This window comes from Strongylocentrotus purpuratus, unplaced genomic scaffold (assembly GCF_000002235.5).
Source record: "Strongylocentrotus purpuratus isolate Spur 01 unplaced genomic scaffold, Spur_5.0 spur5_scaffold_8, whole genome shotgun sequence".
NCBI classification, from domain to species: domain Eukaryota; kingdom Metazoa; phylum Echinodermata; class Echinoidea; order Camarodonta; family Strongylocentrotidae; genus Strongylocentrotus; species Strongylocentrotus purpuratus.
In genome coordinates, this window is record NW_022145614.1 from 9060746 (window position 1) to 9080785 (window position 20040).

Here is a 20040-nt window from a genome sequence, read left to right on the forward strand (position 1 = left end):
TAGCCTGACCGGCTGGACGTCAGGGAAAATGCGGCCATTTTGAAGGGGGTAAAAAAAGGCCTCCTCCTTCCTTTTTTTCAAAAATGCATGCAGGATGCTAATTAAAACATTTTTTTTTAATGGCTTATCCTGTTCAAGCCGACTTGCATTTTGATCTTTTATTCTTTTATTCTTGTTGTAGGCCTTTGTTGATCAGAGTCGAGGCATATGGCGAATAAAACCAATCAATCAATCAATTATTATAAGATTTTTCCGATTCCTTGACCTTGTCCAATTTGATTGCGATATCACTAATACTGGCCCAATGACGATGATTTTTATTTCTTAAACGGCCCATTCTGGGGCATGGAAGAAACATTTTTCGTTTGTATTTATTAACATTTATTTCCTTCTCAATGGTACAATATGAAACACAATGTATGTATACATTATAATAACAATGATTTCAACAACTTTCAAATACTTGAAACATAAACTTCTACTTCAGTATGAAAATTCTTAAGGTCATCGAGTGATGGAGACCATCGGTATTATCAACATTTTGTTGGTTGGCTGCACCACACACCCGTTTTTGTTCTTCTTTTGTTTTTGTTTTTGTTTGTTTTATATATTATGTAACAAACGTACTGTGTAAAGGGAACCTTAATTACAAGCATAATGCTTCCAAGGTTTCCTTCTTAGGCTTACTGTCAATGGCGCCGGAAGTGGGGGGGGGGGGGGGGGCAGGGGGAGCAGTTGCCCCCCCCCCCAGTCAAAAAAGTGGGGGGGGGGGGGCAAAACGCATTTTTGCCCCCCAAAACGCCCCCCCCCCCTCCAAAAAAAAAAAAAAAATAACAGTAAAGGCTTGTATTTTTAATCCAAAAGAACGTAACAATAATAAAACCTGAATTAAATCACATATACAATTCCATTCGAAGAAACGGAAAGTTCACAGGAATTAAATTTCATAAACATTGCGCATGCCACCTATACGGTATTTATCAATGGAGGTCTCTATAATAGCGATACGCGCATATCGTGGACATATTGTGCGAGAATGGGAAAGCGTGCCCGTTTTTTTGTTATAGGGGTGAGAAGACATGAGCCCCTGAACGCTGGCGTACTGATGGGGGGGGGGGGGGGGGATGATGTATTTCTTATTCGAAACAATTGATTTACAAATGTTGATGTTGTGACATGATTTTCCGGCATTTTTTCTCCATTTCTTTTGTAAGTCATACCTTTTTATGCGTTTGTTGGAAAATAAGAAATTCCCAAATTACAGTCAGGCGAAATACGCTAATTTAGAAGCCTTTATGTCATGGTCTGCAAAGTGGCTGGGCTCGAGCCCCCCCCCCCTCCCCCTCCTTTTTGAAAAAGTATGTTAAAGAAAAAAAGAAAGAAAGACGGAGAAAAAAATAAGTGACCTGCCAATGTCACAAATAAGGTATAAAAAATGCTCATCTGACCGTAATTAAATGCTTAAAACCCCAGAGCTTACGGGGGCTCCGCCCCCGGACGCCACCAAGGGCCCTAAGGCGTGCCCCTGGATGCTCATCTGACCGTAATTAAATACCTAAAACCCCTGAGCTTCCGGGGGCTCTGCCCCCTGGACCCCACCAAGGGCCCTAAGGCGGCCCCCTGGATGCTCATCTGACCTTAATTAAATACCTAAAACCTCTGAGCTTCCGGGGGCTCTGCCCCCTGGACCCCACCATGGGCCCTAAGGCGGGCCCCTGGATGCTCATCTGACCGTAATTAAATACCTAAAACCCCTGAGCTTCCGGGGCTCTGCCCCCTGGACCCCACCAAGGGCCCTAAGGCGGTCCCCTGGATGCTCATCTGACCTTAATTAAATACCTAAAACCTCTGAGCTTCCGGGGGCTCTGCCCCCTGGACCCCACCAAGGGCCCTAAGGCGGGCCCCTGGATGCTCATCTGACTGTAATTAAATACCTAAAACCCCTGAGATTCCGGGGGCTCTGCCCCCTGAACCACACCAAGGGCCCTAAGACGGCCCCTGGATGCTCATCTGACCGTAGTTAAATATCAAAACCTCTGAATTTCTGGGGGCTCTCCCCCCCCCCCCTTGGAACACGTCAATTGCCTTACAGAGGGCCCCTGGATGCTCATCTAACCGTAAATAAATACCTAAAACCCCTGAGCTTCCGGGGGCTCAGCCCCTTGACCCCCTGCCGAGGCTCATTCCCTGGACCCCACGCCAATTTACGCTCTACCTGATCGATAATACTCCACTTTGAAAAACGTTCCGCGGGACCTGCATGTAACGTGTAAGACTGGTGGTGATGCAGATTTTTCGTGTGCCCCCCCCCCTTCCGAACTTTTTTTCTCATTACGTCACTGCCCCTGGAATGTGAGCCCCCTGGAATGTTTGCCCCCCCAGTCCCAAACTGCTTCCGGCGCGCCTGCTTACTGTAGATTATTGTTAGCATCATTTGTATTTAATTGCTTGCCATTAATTTGTTTTACTGTTGTATCTATCGATTATATGTACATGTTTTGTTACCTTGTATATGCCTTACTTTGTGAATTCTTTTCATATGCAGTTAATGTGGAAATAAAACCTAGGCCCTAAATAAAAAATAAATAATAAAATGAACATACTACAGTAAATAATTCAGATAACAGATAAAAGAGGCGAAAAGCATAGCTTGAGTTAGGAACGCCCATAACACAGTTACTGAGAGAACAATAAAGATATTATTATGAGAATTACATATATAACAGTGACGTTGATATAGGAAAGAAAAAAATAGTAAATGGAAGAAAAACTGAGAAAGAAACAGAATAGAAGAGAAATACAGTTGAATAGTGCAAATATAATATTCAACTATGATGTTGAAGAAAAAAAAGACAGAACATCTTTGAAAACAAGAAAATCTTTGGCAGCGAACAACAAACAAATGAAGGCAAGATATACACTTTAAAAAAAAACACCCTATACTTTATGTAGACTGATCCGAAAATGACCAATTCAAAGTACCGCGTTTTGATGAGCGCATGCGCAGGGAGTTAGTCTGGTGTTGTCATCACGCATGCGCATTACAAGAGCGCCATCTTGCTATCGGCGTTCGCCATTCATTTGAGTTGGATATTTCATTAAAAACTCACATTTTGACTCGATTTTTTGGACCAAAAGGCATTTAAAACACTATTTCTAGTGATTTTGAGGTTTCTCTGGTCTTCTCGTAGAAAAGGTGAGTTATTTTGTTAGCTCATTTTCTTGTAATGTTCCTTTCGACAGCGCGCCCCCAGACGCTTCTTTCACAATCTTTGATGAATCGTCAACCTCTCTTTCTTTGATTCCTCTTAAATAATACGCGTTTTAAAACATTTTTTCTGCCATTTTCCGTACTTTAGATGAAATGATAGCTAGCTAGTGCATTTAATCTATTAACGTTCTACGGAAATGTTGTCAGTAGAGTATTGATAAGCCGCCCGTTTTGTTATTTAAATGTAATTTTCCAGCCATATTACATTTCCGGGTGCCTTTTGTCGTTGGCCAAAGTATGCTAATTCAGCTGCTCATAGCCATTCTTTGCATGCGGCTACACACCGCTGTATTTCCCCGACCGCTATGGCTAGAAATTGACAAGGAAGGCGAGCGCCACTACTCGGTAAAAAGCTAGTAAGTTTTTTGGTAAACATAATTTGAAGAAGTAAACCCTGGAAGATGTACATGAAAGTTGTGCGGAAGTGATGATGGGTTATTTGATGAGATTAAATGAGCAGAAGTGCTTATATTTTGATGGAATATCATGGCCTTCTTTGAACTCCTCCGAGCATTGTGCTTTGTTAGGTGTGTGCGCTACTCGATACTCTGCATACACATATTACGGCTTTTTTTGGGGGTATGGCGTCAGCGGCAAACAAAGGCCGTGCCATCGGGTAGGTTCGGCGCGATAGTTACCCCGCTACAGCTACCGCGCAAGTATACGTGGCCACTACACTACAGTCCATCCTGAGCAATGGACACTGCGTCACAGCCCCGGTATGCAGGCACACATAATTTCATGTTTTTTTTATTTAATGTATTGTATTGTGCAAATTGATCTTGATCTTGATCTATATGCATATTAATAATGTATATGTAAAAATGTACCATCATTGTAACAATTGAAAGAGGAAAAATAAATGAATTGAATTGAAAATTTGAATAATGGCTCGCATACAAGCTGAGCTGACAATGTGAAATAGTAGAATCTGATTAAGCTAGGTCTCATGATAGAACTGTACCGTGAGTCTGTTACACATTCAGTAGGGTTATAATTTAGCAAATTTACTTCTTTCAATTTCATGTGGTTAAGTGGCAGTAATAGTGCATAGAGTCTAGTCACAGTGTCTACCTCTAAAGTTTCTGGAAACTTTGCCAAACTATCTTGGCATTGCACATAATTATGTACTTGTAATTTATTGTAACAGACATTCTAGACTAACTCTAATTGATTCAGCTTTCATCAATTTTAATAGATTCCGGGTTGGTCCCCAGCTCTGAGTCTGGGCTTATGCTATAAAATTAAAGTAATGCCATGGTTCCAACATTTTAGATGTGCATTTTATTTAACAATTTCAGTAATATAATAATGCTCCTTCTCTGTACCAGTACTGGTACATTTCTTTTCACTTTGTCCTTCTCTTTTCTTAGAACACTCTTTTGTTTGTTATTTGTTTTCTCTCTCCGAAATACTTGTAGTCTTCCACTCTTCTCTCCCGTTTCCATTTTTAGAGGTTTATTTATGCCCTTTCCAATGAGGCCGATGCTATCTGAATTTGTTGATCTATCTTCTCACTTCTAATATTCCCAGGCTGTCTTTTATGATATAATCTTCTGAGCCTTCTGAATTTGGAGTCAGCAGGGCGGTATTCCGCATGTCGCTAACTTGTATGGCAGGTGATGCATGCTAAAGTGTGTTTCTAAAGTTCTCAACAGATGTGGCTATTACAGACTGCTGGTCGAGGGCGTTTCATGCTCGTCCAGTTCTTGGGAAAAAGGAGTATTTATAATTTTATATACATCCTTTCTGACAAAGGAGGTTTCTATTGAGCGTTGGTGGTTTCTTCTTAACCTTGACCCTGTTGATACTTGTATGTAGTCCTCTTGCTTTAGGCCCACCTTTCCCTTGTTGATTATGTACAGCATAACTAAACAACTTTTTCCCCTCCTGCGTTCAAGTGTTTCCCATTCAAGGCAGGTCTGCATTTGTGTGACACTGCTGTCCCTTTGGTAGTTTCCTGTTACAAAGCGTGCTGCCCTCCTTTGAACTGCGTCCAGTTTATTAATTTACCCTAATCTGTATGGATCCCAGGCACAGCTTGCATATTCTAATACTGGTCTCACTAGGGTCTTGTATGCGAGGGCTTTCACATTCCTTGGGCAAAACCATAGATTTCTCCTGAGGAATCCTAACATGCGGTTGGCTTTCATGGCTGTGTTGTCAACATGGTTCGCCCACGTCAGTTTACTGTCTATTTCTACTCCCAAGTAAGGATGAGAGCTTGTCTGTTGTAAGTCTTGTCCACAGAAGATATAATCCCTTGTCAGAGGTTTTTTCTTATTTGAGATGATCATCACTGAACACTTGGAAGCGTTGAACTGAGTGATTTCATTCCCCAAAATTATTGAAGTAGCCTCCAAAGCCTGTCTGTAGGCACTAGGCCTACCAATGGCTACCACCACCTAACAAAAATTAGAAGAAAGGAGATATTTTATGAGGCCTTCAATCATATAAATTATATTTGGTAAGAGTTACATATGTGGAATTGAAATGCCAAACTGTTTCCCATAAATTTGCAACCCACTTTGATAAAATTGTTAAAAGGTTTTACTTTAAAAAAAAAAAGTATAAAGATGAGGAATATATGTCTTGAATAAATGGTGGTTAAAAAAAATAGTTCTGCAGCAGTGAGGTCTCAGTGAGGTCTCAGAAGTTTTTCATGTTGTAATCGAAATGTCTATACTGAATTTGTTCCCATGTTATCACCCATGCAGATCATAATAACAGAGAACCATGGATGAAAACACAGATCAACCTGGAAGCCAGACAGAAGAACCTGTGGCACCAGCAGACCAGGGGGAAGCTGAGGGAACTGATGCGGCTTCCATGAACGTCCTGGAGACCTATCTTCAAAATTTCAATGAGGAGCTTTCATCAGGTCCTGCCACTGCTGCTGGTGCAGTTCAGCAAGCAGGTCAGTTGTATGAATGAAAGAATTGCTCTTCTTCCTCCTCTACATTGATTGTATCACCTTTTGGCTTTAAATGATAGGTAAAGGGTACACAAGTCCACAAATTATTTCAATTTTCATGCAAGCCTCTACTACGATGGATATAAATGAGGACCTCATAACATGAGGTTTGTTTGCCTGGCATTACAACAACTAATGACTGCAACCAGTATTCATTCTATGTGAAGGAAAAAAATGACTGAAGTAGTTAATTGAAATGATGTAAACAATATCAAGTGTGCTGACAAGAGAGGTAACACAGTAATTATTTTTTGCCTGCCCAATAGGGGCTTACCAATACCCAGGCTAGATTAAAAGAAATCTTTGCAGATCTGGAAACTATACAAACAAAACTTTCTTGATTTTTTGTTCTGCTTCTGCTTAAAACGAATGATGATCAGTAATTTTAAGCTTGCTCAATAATGTGTTATCCTTATTTTTCGTGTTCCCTGTTTACAGCTGCGTCAACTGTTGCAGCTACAGAAGAGGATGACACTGAATCCCCACTGGCTGTACATGTAGAAGAGGTGGCTGATGCAGAAGAGGATGTGCAGCTTGAAGAAGGAGCTGAAGGAGATAATGTTGCAGGTGAGTTGAATAACAATAAAACTTGATGTGATAGTACTGAATGAACTTTGCATTAAGTATCAACGCATAGAATACCTTATACTTGAGACAAATGTTATTTGAGCTTCTAAACAGGAGTAAGATAATAAGAGAACACAAACCCTGCTTAATGTATAAGATCTATTTTAACACAATGTAATGATTGTGGCCTAGTGCTAAAAGGGTTGTTTTGTGTAAGACAGGTAGACAACCAGTTCTGAAAATGACTGTATTTCATAAAGTTCTGTGAACAATAGTTTTCTTTCAGAACAACAAACACCTTAAGACCCTGCTGTAAATTACAAACTTTGCACTTGAAATCCCAAATTCATTTTGAGAATAGTTTTGTACACCATTCAACCACCGAAATATAAAAATGCATGTATTGAATAATAGTTTCTGTAGAATGTAATATTGTTTGCAAATTAAAACAACACTCGGCTAGTATCGTCACTTGGCCTCAAAATAGAATATTTGACATACAAGTAGGAAACAGAGGCAGCTAGATGAATAGGGATGAACAGCACTGTTGCTACATCATTATCATCATTATTATTATTTTATGTCAACTTTGACAGTGGTAAAGCAGGAGATAGGTGAAGAGGAGGAGATGGAGGAGGAAGTGGGCGAGGCCAGCCAACCCGCACCCGACCAAGCCACCATTGACATCACTCACACATTACAGCTACTAGCCAATGCCTCTGCAAACATCAGCAATCCTAATGCCTTACAGGAAAACCAAGAGGTTAGTGTCATGACGAAGATCATCAAATACTTTGCTTATTCATTTACTACACATATAAATAACTAAAAATTAAGTAGATGCATTGTTTGCAACAAACATATATGTTACAGGGATGGTTGAGTTCTTGCTTAAGACCGCACATGCCTTCGAAGTGCATAGTTATTGCTCTTATTCTTATTTATGACATTTCCAGTGCCCTTTTAGGATCTAAAATTGCTATAAAGATAATTATAGGCCCCAAAATGTGTGAAATTTAAATCAAATACAATCATACCAATTCAGCTCCTCTTTCAAAAAAATATGGTGCTAGATTATGAACTCCCAAAATCATGAAAGAGATTAGACAGAATTAAGGGCATCGTGTGAGATGTGAAAATATAAGTGCATATTATATTCATTCCCAAGTTGTAGTGTTGATTTCTCAAGATTTATGGTGAAATTTTCTGGCTTATGTATGAATTCTGAATATTTTGTTGTCTTTTCCTTTTCAGGGAGAGATGGGGACAGAGAACACTTTCATGCAGCAGCTTGATACCTCTAACCTAGTTGATGAGAATGGAGCCAAAGTGGACCCGAGCAGTAAGTCTTTCAATCGTCTCTTCATGCTCTCAAAGATATTTGTTGTACACAGGCACATTAAGAGAAATAGAAATTGTTATTTATAAATTTCCCTCGATTGTCATTCTTCAAACTAATGAGAGCAGCAACAATATTTTATTGATGCAAAGGCTACCATGAAGACAGTGGGAGCTGTGTAGTTAAAAAATTGCAAGTATAGTTTGCACATTCTCAAACAATACACATCACGAATGCGGACAAGCACTTAAAGGAACTTGCTAAATGTACAATTAAAGATAATCTGAAAGTTTGAGTAAAAACAGACTATTATTAATGATCAACATTTGGAAAAACTGATCTGATCGATTCCTGAATTCTCCCAACTATATTAGTATAGTTTGATTAAATTTTAGGGGAATGTAAATCATCACAAAGCAATAAATTGGCTCTACATACCATTCCAAACATTTAAGTGTTGAAAGATTTTTTAAAGCCGGTTTTATGTCATATATTCATGGAAAAATGGTTGGAAAATTAAAAAATTACAGTTTTTTCATCAACCTTCAACAATGTTACCGGTTCTCTTTAATATTTGTTTCTGTCTTAGAGAAGGAGATTCTATAAATTGAATATTAAATATTATATGATTACTGCTTACAATTCTATTTTGGTTGGTTAAAATGGGCTACTGATTCAATATGGAACTTGCTTGAACATGAGTCATGTTAGCCCTCATACTTTCAATATATTACAATCCTTTTCTTATCCGACCAAGATCTGTTAAATTTGATGCTGTCAGCACGTCATGGTCTCCTCTTTGTAAATAACCAAGTCATTGTCTTGGACATGCCTGATAATCCTCTCCTCTTTGTTTGTTTTTGATCAGGAATAGCAGGTATACAGACAGTGAATGGAGAGCAGGTGGTGATGGTACATAACATGGAGGACGGCACATCAGGAATAGGACAACAACAGGTGAGTTGTGGTAGGAGTTTTTAAAGGCATCGTTTAAAGAGAAGGTTGAGTACTGGGAAGAGGTGACAAATAATTTGTGAGCGTTATCATTGTATTATGCAAGTGTGAAAGAACAGATAAAAACATGTTCCTTGAAAAGCATGGCTCTTCAAATGCCTTAATATTCTAAATATAGCATGTAACATCATAAAAATCGGGACGGATTTTTTCGCCACGTGTTCGTTTAGTCCCATATACATCTTTCTGTGTACAGTGCTTGCAACTTTACCAAGACTAGGCCAAATTTCTTAGCATTTTGATGATTCCAGAACCTTTCAATACACATAAATACGTATATAGATAATCAATCTTTTCTGATCGATTCCACAACGTTTCTTTCACAATGCAATCGCTTGACCAGAACTCAACCTTCTGTTTAACAATGTTAAATCTGAGATGCACGGCCCTACGTGTTATCAGTGTCTGTGATATGAAGTAATATTGAAGCTCTAAAAAAATTGCGCTTCAAAATGATTAAGAAGTCCCTCAAAAAGTAAAATTCTTTGAGTGACCGGTTTTACCATACTCGTTTTCCCCAGTAGACTGTAGTGTTATGAAAACCGTTAGGTAAACGCAAAATTTGATTTTGGTTTCCAATCATAAATATCTTGATAATCAGACAGGCGATCAGCTTGTAAACGTAATGGGGTTCCTGACTGACCTAAAGGTTAATAATTATCATTGCAGCATGAGTTATATCCATGATTTTGTTTCAGAATCTAAAACAAAGTTACCCAAATCCCTTTAAAGGTCTCTCGGTCTCTCTCGGTTGTTCTGGCAAAGGCAGGTCCACACACCAGAGCCTTCTTTAGTTCTTTCTCCATGCCTTTCCCTATTTAGCCTTCTTCTTCATTATGCCATATAATCTGTCACCTTCCAAAACTGACACCATCCCAAATCTAGGTCTTCCTCTTTCCATGTTTACCATCCATCTTCCCTTCCAAGATGTCCCTGAGCATGTAATTCCCCTGTAGGATGTTTCCTATCCAGTTTTACTTCCGTCTCCAAATTCTTTTTCTCAAGTTACAAGAATGTAGAAAGTGTTTAGAAACGATAAAAATGTTGAACAATTAGGCATATATGTATAGACCTTTGCTTCATGAAAGGAATGTTGTGTTTACACCTGAATTTGAACTCCCAGTGCTGAATCTCTACATATATTCATGTATAATTGTGATATCTATCTTACCATTAAAATACAGGAATGTAATGGGTGTAAATCATAAAATTAAGTCCTGGAAAAAATGGCAGTTGCAGGTTCTGAAATTTATCTTTGTCTTAGATATGAAGATATTTATGTTCAAATAGCCATAAAATAACGAAGAACTCTAAAAAATGATTACCCGTACTCAGCTTGATTTGTTGAAATACATTATGAAAGATCCCAAATGACAGTTTTGTCACTGGAGATGTGTATTGATTATAAAGTTCAAAATATTACCTAACCTTTTATTTTCCCTTCTCCCCCCCCCCCCCCTCTCTCCCTCTCTCTCTCTCTCTCTCTCTAGGTGCTAATGGTAGCCATGCAAGACAATGGTCAGTTATCGTCTATGGATCAAGGTGTGGCCCAGATTGCTTTCTCAGGAGCACCAGTCAATATGGTGGGTGATAACATCGTCTACCAAACCACGCAGAACACGCAGTATGTTCCAGTTTCACATAATGGCACTACACAACTAGCTATGACACAAGTAAGAGACAATTTAATTTTTTTTTAAACCAGTGTGTAATAACTTTTAGTGTAGTGTTATACAGGGTTCGTACGGGCCCTGGAAACCTGGAAATTCATGGAATTTGGCTTAGTCTTTTTTCAGGCCTTGAAAGTCATGGAAAATCTATATTTTTATATAAGGGATCACAGAAAGTCATGGAATTACAAAATCCATAAAAATTCATTTGTTTTTATCGTCAGATGTATAAATGATAAAATTTTTTAGAAGCGAAGCAGTGCTGCGCGCTGATGAGCTCTCCCTTTTGTACACCGTTTATCATGGCGGTCAGTGCGCTGCTCATACACGCAAAATGTTTACTTTATGTGCCACATTTGCCCCTGGGAAAGTCAAGGAAAGTCATGGTATTCTTACTTCAAAGTCATGGAAAGTCATGGAATTTTATTTGGCAAAAAGTGTACGAACCCTGTTATATGAACTTACAAGGATTTTATTGGATCAAGAGTGCATGTACATGAGCATCAAGGGTATTACCCTATGCAGTTCGTGAATAAGTTTAACTTCATTTTTTTTTAGAGGAAAGAAAGTATTAACATCTTGATATTGGCAACATGTATAAGACTTGCCTTTTTTCATGTTTTTATGTAAAAATATGCAGTAAGACTCCTCTTATAAAATAAAGATATCATTTTTGGTAATTTGTATTTCATATGTTATCATTTACAGTCTGGAGGTGAGCCTGGTACTGAGGTGTACACCATCCTTCAAACAGTAGATGGTGCAGAGACAACCACTATTACCACGCCCACAACGATGGTCGTCTCATCAGGTGGCGTCCACCATCTTGGTGATGAGCAGACCCACGTGATCGCAACGACGTCGGGCGATCATCCTTCCTATGCAGAGCTACAACCCGTCTCAGAGGATGCCGCACAGCAGGAAGAGGGTGCCCTGCAGATGGCAGCAGCAGAACACGAAGAGGTGGCCTTGATTGTGCAGAAGCCTGTTAAAAGGAAACGAGGACGACCACGCAAGGATGAAGCAGCCAAGATGCAGACCCAGATCGTCATTGTCAGGGAGGTTGTAGAAGGAGAGGATGGCCAAGATCCGTCCGTCTATGACTTCTACGCAGGAGAGGACGACACAGCACCGGTTGCTGGAGGTGATGAGAAAAGTGGCATAGAAGTTGGTGGAGCCAAAAAGAAGACCAGGTATGTGGTGCCCAAGTTTGATGATGGCCGTCTACTTGATCAAGTTCTTAATAGAGCCAAGAAAGGGGGTCCTGGAAGGAGACCCAAGGTGCATGAATGCCATCTTTGCGGTCGCATATTCCGCACATCCACCTTGCTTCGCAACCATGAGAACACTCATTCTGGAACCAAGCCCTATAAATGTGAGCTGTGTCCAAAAGCCTTTGGCACATCTGGTGAGCTTGGGCGCCACATGAAGTACATGCACACCCATGAAAAGCCCCACAAATGTCCATTGTGTGACTACCTGAGTGTCGAGGCGTCCAAGATCAAACGTCACATGCGTTCCCACACCGGAGAGAAGCCATATAAATGTACTCTGTGTGAGTATGCCAGCACGGACAACTACAAGCTCAAGCGTCATATGAGAGTTCACACTGGCGAACGTCCTTTCAACTGTTCTCAATGTGACCAATCCTTTTCCCAGAAGAGCAGTCTCAAGGAGCACGAGTGGAAACACGTTGGAAATAGGCCATCTCACAAGTGCGATCACTGTGACACCACCTTTGGGAGATATGCCGACATGAAGACCCATGTCCGTAAGATGCACACAGCTGGTGAACCCATGATTTGTAAAATCTGCGAAAACGCATTCACTGACCGATTTACGTATATGCAGCATGTGAGGGGGCACAGGGGCGAGAAGATTTACAAGTGCGGGGAGTGTGGGTATTCTGCACCTCAGAAACGTCATCTTGTGATCCACATGAGAGTCCATACAGGGGAGAGGCCTTATGAATGTGAAGAGTGCCACGAGACCTTCAAGCACAAACAAACCCTCATCAACCATCAACGTAGCAAGCACAACCTGATCCAGGAAGCAGATGGTACCAAGAAACGTAAAGCCACAGATGAGATCACAAGTCCCAGCAAGAGGATAACAAGGCGTCAACGGATGCAGATCCAGGAGGAGGAGGAAACGGAAGAAATGGTAGAACCTCATACCTTGACCACAGCTGACGGCAACACAATCCAAGTATCCATGGCACAAGGTGGCGAGGGCACTGTTCAACTTGTGCAGACCAGTGATGGCACCATGCCTGTTATCCTGACGGTAGGAGGGGACGGCCAGAACGTGGACGAAGCACTCCAGATGATGAATGGAAGTCTGGCTGCGGTCCAGGGCCACCAGGATGGGGAAGGACAGCTCATGATGGCTGTACCTCAGGGAGACGGAGATAACCTGCACCTTGAAGGTCAGCAGGCTTCCCAGCAGCTTCAGACCTCGGACGACATCGTGGACGACTCCCAGCCTCCGGAACTGCAGCAGGAAGGCCAAGTTCAAGAGGTCTCTGCTCCACGGGAGAGCTCATCCATCACGCAGGAGCAAGCTGCCGCTCTACAGCAGCAGATGGTCAGCCAGGGCATCATCTCGGAGGGCTCCGTCATCGCAGCAATGGAAGAGGATGAAGATGGCACCGGAGATGGCACAATATATCTATTCGTTGAAGAACAGTAGCGAGAAATCACCCACCCCTGGTGTAATTATTTTTAAATTATTCTATTATCTCTCAATTTTCAATTAATTTAAGAAAAGATAACATAGACCTGAAATGAGATGCCATAATCGTTTGTTTTGAATGTGTCCTCACATGTTTCTTTTATTGGTGTTAATGTCTTTGTTTTACACAATCCCTATATTTTTCATGTATCTTTGGGAAAGAGATAGATGGGGACGGTTTGTTGTCACTGGAGTGTATTATGAGACAAAATATATCCGTAACATACATGATTGTGTATATTTGTTTAGCCTTGCACTTCATCTTCCAGATGTGAAAGTATTTAAATCCACATCGCTCCTGTATTTTTAGAACATTTCTGTTCACCGTTGTCAGTGCTCCTATGATTTATTATGGTATTTCTTAATTTGTCTATGTGAACTAGTAGCACTGCATGTATTAGGATCTGTAATGTAGGCCAACTGTAATGCAATGCACACCTGATAGGGGCAAAGTATTGTCCATTTCTAATGGTCTAAAATCAATGATTTTCATACATGCCTTTTTCTATGTCAATCTCACAAAAAAAAATTCTCCAGACATATTGAATGGGTAATAGTATCAACAGCATATTGCTTTAGACAGAAGAAATTTGTCAATTTGATAGAATGGCTGAGTTCATTAAGTTCAGTGAGAAGGTATGTGAAGTCATATTTCTCTTACATGCAGATGATAATTTTTTTGTTAATACATAATGAATGAAACTGGTAGGATCTATTACAGAGTTTCATCATATATTTTTTGTACCTCACTTATTTTGTAGTTTCTTAGTCTGTTCTCTTTGTAGCATGCACCAATGGAATACTCTTGTTTATTTCTGGTTTATGTAGAAGTACATTACATTTCTTTCTTGGGAACTTGGGAAGACAATCAATTTTGTAGAACTCCAATGAAACTTTGATTAAAATTTAATCTTTGTTATGCATTTTATGTTCCAGACTAGCTTTTAAAGCAAAATACTTTTTGTATAGAAATTTAAAAGTTTAAGAGCTGAATCTACCTGAATAGTATCAATTATCAATCAGTATTTACCATATTATCTGTACATGTACACTGGTAGTAATGCATGAATGCAAGCAAGATAAATTGGTATGCACTCAAAAACTTCTGGAAAATATTTCAAAACATAATTAAAGGGAGCCATGTACAGTATGTATTTCTAGACAAATGTTTCGATATTGGTGACAAAATTGGCAGGCAGCTTTAGGTTTTACATTAACTTTATTCTTTACTTAATCTTATTACATGTAGTGGCTCCACTTTATATTGTAAATATTATGGATCTTTGACTTGAATGGCACTTTGTATGAATACTGTGTATAATAACAAAAAGAATTAAATTGTGTATATTTTCTAACTACTGAGAGCAAGAAATTTGAGGAAGCTCACTGATGCCCATATGTAAGTTTTGTCATTCCTATATGTTGATTTCCAGATCTGCTTTGTGTATTATAACCACAGATAGTTGCAAATTTGGCATATATTTTTAGTGTTTTGGTAGACGGTGTGTACCATTAACCTCACAGTTTGTATGATGTTTCACAAATACGATGATCATGCTTGTTCAGTCTGCCGAGACTCAGAGGGGCGTCGACCCATATTCTGCTTATAAATGTACATGAAGTTAACGCCCTTCTGTCTCTCGGCAGACAATAATAGGGACTTTTAGACAATGTGACGCCCTTTTAAGGCACCGGCAGTGCCTTAAAATGATGTCACACGTAGCAGTCCACTATGTCGGCGTTCAAATCTAAAAGTCCCTAAAGTCATTTTGTAAACTGTATCCGTCAGGGCAGTATTTTACTTGAAGGATTACTCTGTATAGCTTCGATTTCTTTTTAACTCGGTAGGTTATTTGTTTTGAAATGAAATGCCACTTGGGAATCTGATTTGGAGTTTACCTGATCAGCTCAAATATTGTGATTAAGACAAAGGTTTGGTAGGTACTAATCACACGTGCGCGATGGATGAATACTGAACGCAGCTGTGAATGGAAAACTAACGTATAAGCTTTGCTGTGTAAACTTCTTTCAGACATAATAAACTTCAAATCCTTCAAACCTGTAACCCTAACATGTCTTTTGTCTTCAACTTCTGCAACTGTGTATAACTTTATCTTAAGACATCATAATGTATGTAGGCAAATTTATCACTTGGTTATTGGTCGATTTGGTTAGAAGCCAGGGCTTGTCACCTTATTTAATAATTGATATTGTTGGGCAGCCGGATAGAATTTGTCCAATTCAGGTTTAGGGGGTTGCTCAAAATTCTTCTGGGTTCCCACCATAAGGATGATAATCTTGTATCCCGCCAATTATTCTATCGTCATCTTCATCACTATATCATAATCATGCAAATTTTATAATCTTCATCATATTGTCTGATATTCCCAATGGGACAATGAATTTCCTTCGCTATCTTCAATTTGGTTGTATCTTTAGCATCCACATACTTTGAACAAGTTTTGGCAATGTGAGAATATGCGAGGGTGTCGTTCATCCACGGTGTTTGTGGGATTAATTTGAATGTGTGCATGCATGCGAGTGTGTCGAGATATTACATTCTAGAATAGCCTCACTCTTCATATACCTTGTGTAATTATACTCTACTTCACCCTTCAACTTATTTCTGTTGACGGCATTCCTCTCATTTTTCATCCCTTCCCTCCCTTCCTTTCTCTGGGTGACAGCTAGAAAGCAAATAATTACCGTTGGTGAAGGTGATGGGACAAACTATCACTTCCGAGGCGATCTGGATGTAGCTATCTTTCCGAAGCGAAGCTGAGGAAAGATAGCGTATATATTCTGATCGACGAGGAAGTGATAGTTTGCCATCGCCTGAAAACCAAAAGGTGATTATTTGCTTTATATTCCACATCTAAAACAATTTAATTACAAAAAGAAGAGTACGTGTATGCATCTACATAAAAGACACCTAGGCCCAAAATTCACACCAAAAAAGTTTAAGTTTAACCCAACCCCTTGAGGGTAAGGTGCGCGCATGTGTTTTCTTTAATTGCGCTCATTGGTAATGCGCGCTTAATTACGCCTTTTTTAGTGCGCGTTTGGATAATCTTCAGTGAAAGTACGTTGCCCTTTGTAGATAGTACCTCTATCTTCAATGAAAGTGTGTTGCACTGTGTAGATAGTATTTACACAGTGTAACAAACTTTTTGCTTCTCCCATCAACAATGGGCGAACTACCTTTCCTCACGTCATTTACTTTTCACCAATCGTAGAGCAAGATTCTTAGTATGTGGGATATAAATTCTTTTAATCATTCTTAACAATTTCTCATCACTGCTCTATCTGAAAACGTACATCAAATTCAACGCAACACACGTCCAGACTAAAAATCTATTATATCTATTATCTACATCGTTTTTCACAAATAAAAAAAAATCAGATCCAAGGTATTAGTCTGAAAGTTGCTATAATCTTTTTAATCAATTCTGAAACTGTTGCCACAAATATTTCTTCAAAATTAATGTCTCTTAAGTGTGACAAATATATTGCTACAACTAGCTAAATCAGTCACAGTGGTTCATACATGGGGATTATTTTGGTTCGTAAGTGTTAAAGGAGTTCAATATACTTCAAACAAACTCCTTGCGCATCTAGGGCTCTTGTGGCCGGGGAGGGTGGAATGCCACAGAAGGCCTCAAAAGATGAAGAACCACTGGTCTAAATTATGACGAATAGAATTGTACGATACATGCTTGTTCTTTAATTTGCCATTTTTATTGTCGTATGCACTCCCCTATGCAGTGGCCAACTATAAATACATTGAGAATTACAAGTACATGTATATCATTTTAATAATTTTCAGCATTGAAAAAAAATAAATTAGTTCCAATCACACACAATGTCTTCTTTCAGATATAGGTCAATACCGTAAGCCATTGTAACACTGCAAAATGCCAAATGTAGCAACATAAAATTCACAAAAATGATCATATTTGAAAGATTTGTAATATAACTTGTTGTAACTGGCTCATTTGCACGCTAATACTACATATTATTAAGATTTACATCCATTCTCAACACCCTTTTCATTTATATTTAAAAACATTTTTGTTTCATATCTGTATGTTAAATAGCTAGACTAAAAGTCATAAGTACATGTATAGCGAAATTTACTATTATAAAATGGTGGCCAACACTTCATAAAAATAACTTTCTTATTTTCTTGGTAAATATATTAAAAATTATGAATAATTCTAGTGGCTATAAAAGTCAAATTGAAATAATCTTACTGTTGAAATCATAGGCACAAACAACCTTTTGCCTGTTCTAATGTTGCATAGGAGTTAGAATAACAATCGAAAGACTACTTTTTGTCAGCATAATACTTTTATCAAGAAAGTAAGTTGAATATAATGACATCAAAATCAAAGACCCAGGCAAACATTTTCAATTTTCCATGCAAAACAAGCACCCTCTGTCAATTGCAAAATTGCAAAGTATCTGAATTATTTTGGAAGACAATAATCGCTACACTTCATAGCCATAATTTATAAACATTGCACCTCTGTATGACCTGATGAAGCATTGAACACATATTTACGATAATGATCATATATAATAATTTTCATATATTATCTACTTTTTGATACACGCTTTACTCTATATCTACTGATTTTACTGTTTTTTATAGTTACAATATCAAAGCATAACAATTTATAATGTTAATATATTATCTACCTTTTGATACACGCATATATTATAACTCTATATCTACATTTTAAAAATATCTATGGCATATTGTAACACTATATTTCAATGCTTACACTGCCTTCTCTATATACTTGTAGGTTTTGGTGGTAACATTAATTTCAAATAAATGTACATTTAAATTTATTATAACAAAAAAATCATGACTGATTTTGTATGCACAATACATGGGAGTTGTTTCTTAATACTTCATTTTTTCTAAAATCTTAATCGCAATCTGTCTATGGCACAGCTAGAGTATTAACAAAATTAACAGATGTCCAAACAACATGAATCACTGCTAAATACATGCATTGCATACCATAATTCTTATAAAAAGAGGCATGCAAAGAGAAAAAACATATTAAACAATTTTGAAGAAAAAAAATTATTTTCTCAAAAGAATTGGCCAAAATTAAGGCACCATGGCAAAATAGAATAATTTCTGTCACTGTCTAAATATCGAATATGAAAGAAGTAAACAAGGCAATAGAGAAAATGCAAATCTCTTCAATACTATTAATTCTTATACTGTACTGATACTTGCTTTGGCATACATGCATACAACACAATATTCTAACCTGATCAGTCATTTGGACGAAATGAAATTAAAATTGCTCACTGAAGATACTAATCAACATGGGTAAATCTAAATATTTGTGAGAAAAGGAAAATAATGAACGAGAAAATCTGTAAAATATAGGTTTGTTCCTTGATTAGATTGAAAAAACATTTACCCTGGTATTCCAGGATTCATTAAAATAGACCATTTTTGTAATGTTATCAAATCTATTAAATGCATAAATATTTGTTAAGTGCCTCGTTACAAATCATTTCATTCAAAAAATTGTATTTCAATAGTCAGAATGCAAATTGCATACATTATGTGTTGTTAGGTAGGGCAAGCCATAATGTCTGTCCTACCCTAGCTACCTAGCAATAACTAATGTATGCAATTTGCATTCTGACTGTTGAAATACAATTATTTAAATGAAATAATTTGTAACCGAAGGTATACTGTTACCAAGTGTTCTTAATAGGTACCCCTGTGATTCAAATACAAAGGTAGCAAAAAACAAAGAATACCAGTAAAAACTTAATAACACTTTCATCCTCAGAAATTTTGCAGCAGCATAAAATTACTTTTTTATTCACTGACTTTGTTTACAATCAAGGTCAACTCATTATAAATATATAGTATTTTCTTCTGATTCTAATTTAATAAACTGCTTCTTAACATAATACGAATCATCCATGTTCCATCCAAAATCTACACAGATAAAATATATTTTGTGAATGGTTGTTGCTGAGTAGGGCATGCCTCAGACAAGCTCTCATGACATTTGGTTAAAGAAGAACATTGAACTGAATAAATGGTTAACAGTGCACAACTAATCAGAAGAATTATTTTTATCTTGACTTTAAGACCCCGTTCTCATTCACTTCGTTGGAGCGGTCTAACTAAGACCCGTTCCTCAGGAGCAGTTCTTAGGTGAGTGAGAACGGTCAAAGTGGTCCAGGAAGTGGACTTCTGGACTGTTCCAGAAGACCACCTCGGGAGGTGGTCTTGAGGAACGGGTCTTATTAAGAGCGGTTTGGACCGCTCTAACGTGCAATGTGAACGGAAGCGTACTTTGACCGTAGAGCTAGTGACGTTCCGTGCGAAACATGTAGTACGGTACATACGTTTTGTATTTCGCGCGCGAAAAAATTGACCTGCTGACCCGAGCTGCCATAGCAACAAGACCACTTTGACTCGTGG

General features: G+C 38.5%; 1 protein-coding gene across 4 annotated transcripts; it reads left to right on the forward strand.

Moving 5' to 3' along the window:
• The first annotated feature begins 3031 nt into the window (after nucleotides 1–3031).
• LOC115917914 (zinc finger and BTB domain-containing protein 24-like) lies at nucleotides 3032–15633 on the forward strand. Of its 4 annotated transcripts, none has more exons than XM_030976046.1 (8): nucleotides 3032–3196; nucleotides 5989–6188; nucleotides 6684–6812; nucleotides 7409–7575; nucleotides 8067–8154; nucleotides 9020–9108; nucleotides 10656–10838; nucleotides 11544–15633. In XM_030976046.1, the coding sequence occupies exons 2-8, from the start codon at nucleotides 6008–6010 to the stop codon at nucleotides 13524–13526; spliced, it is 2820 nt and encodes a 939-aa protein (XP_030831906.1). In that variant the 5' UTR covers nucleotides 3032–3196; nucleotides 5989–6007; the 3' UTR covers nucleotides 13527–15633. The 4 variants fall into 4 exon arrangements, with proteins under 4 accessions (XP_030831906.1, XP_030831907.1, XP_030831909.1 ...); XM_030976047.1 differs by lacking the exon at nucleotides 3032–3196 and adding an exon at nucleotides 3499–3627; XM_030976049.1 differs by lacking the exon at nucleotides 3032–3196 and adding an exon at nucleotides 3517–3616.
• The last annotated feature ends 4407 nt before the right edge of the window (nucleotides 15634–20040 follow it).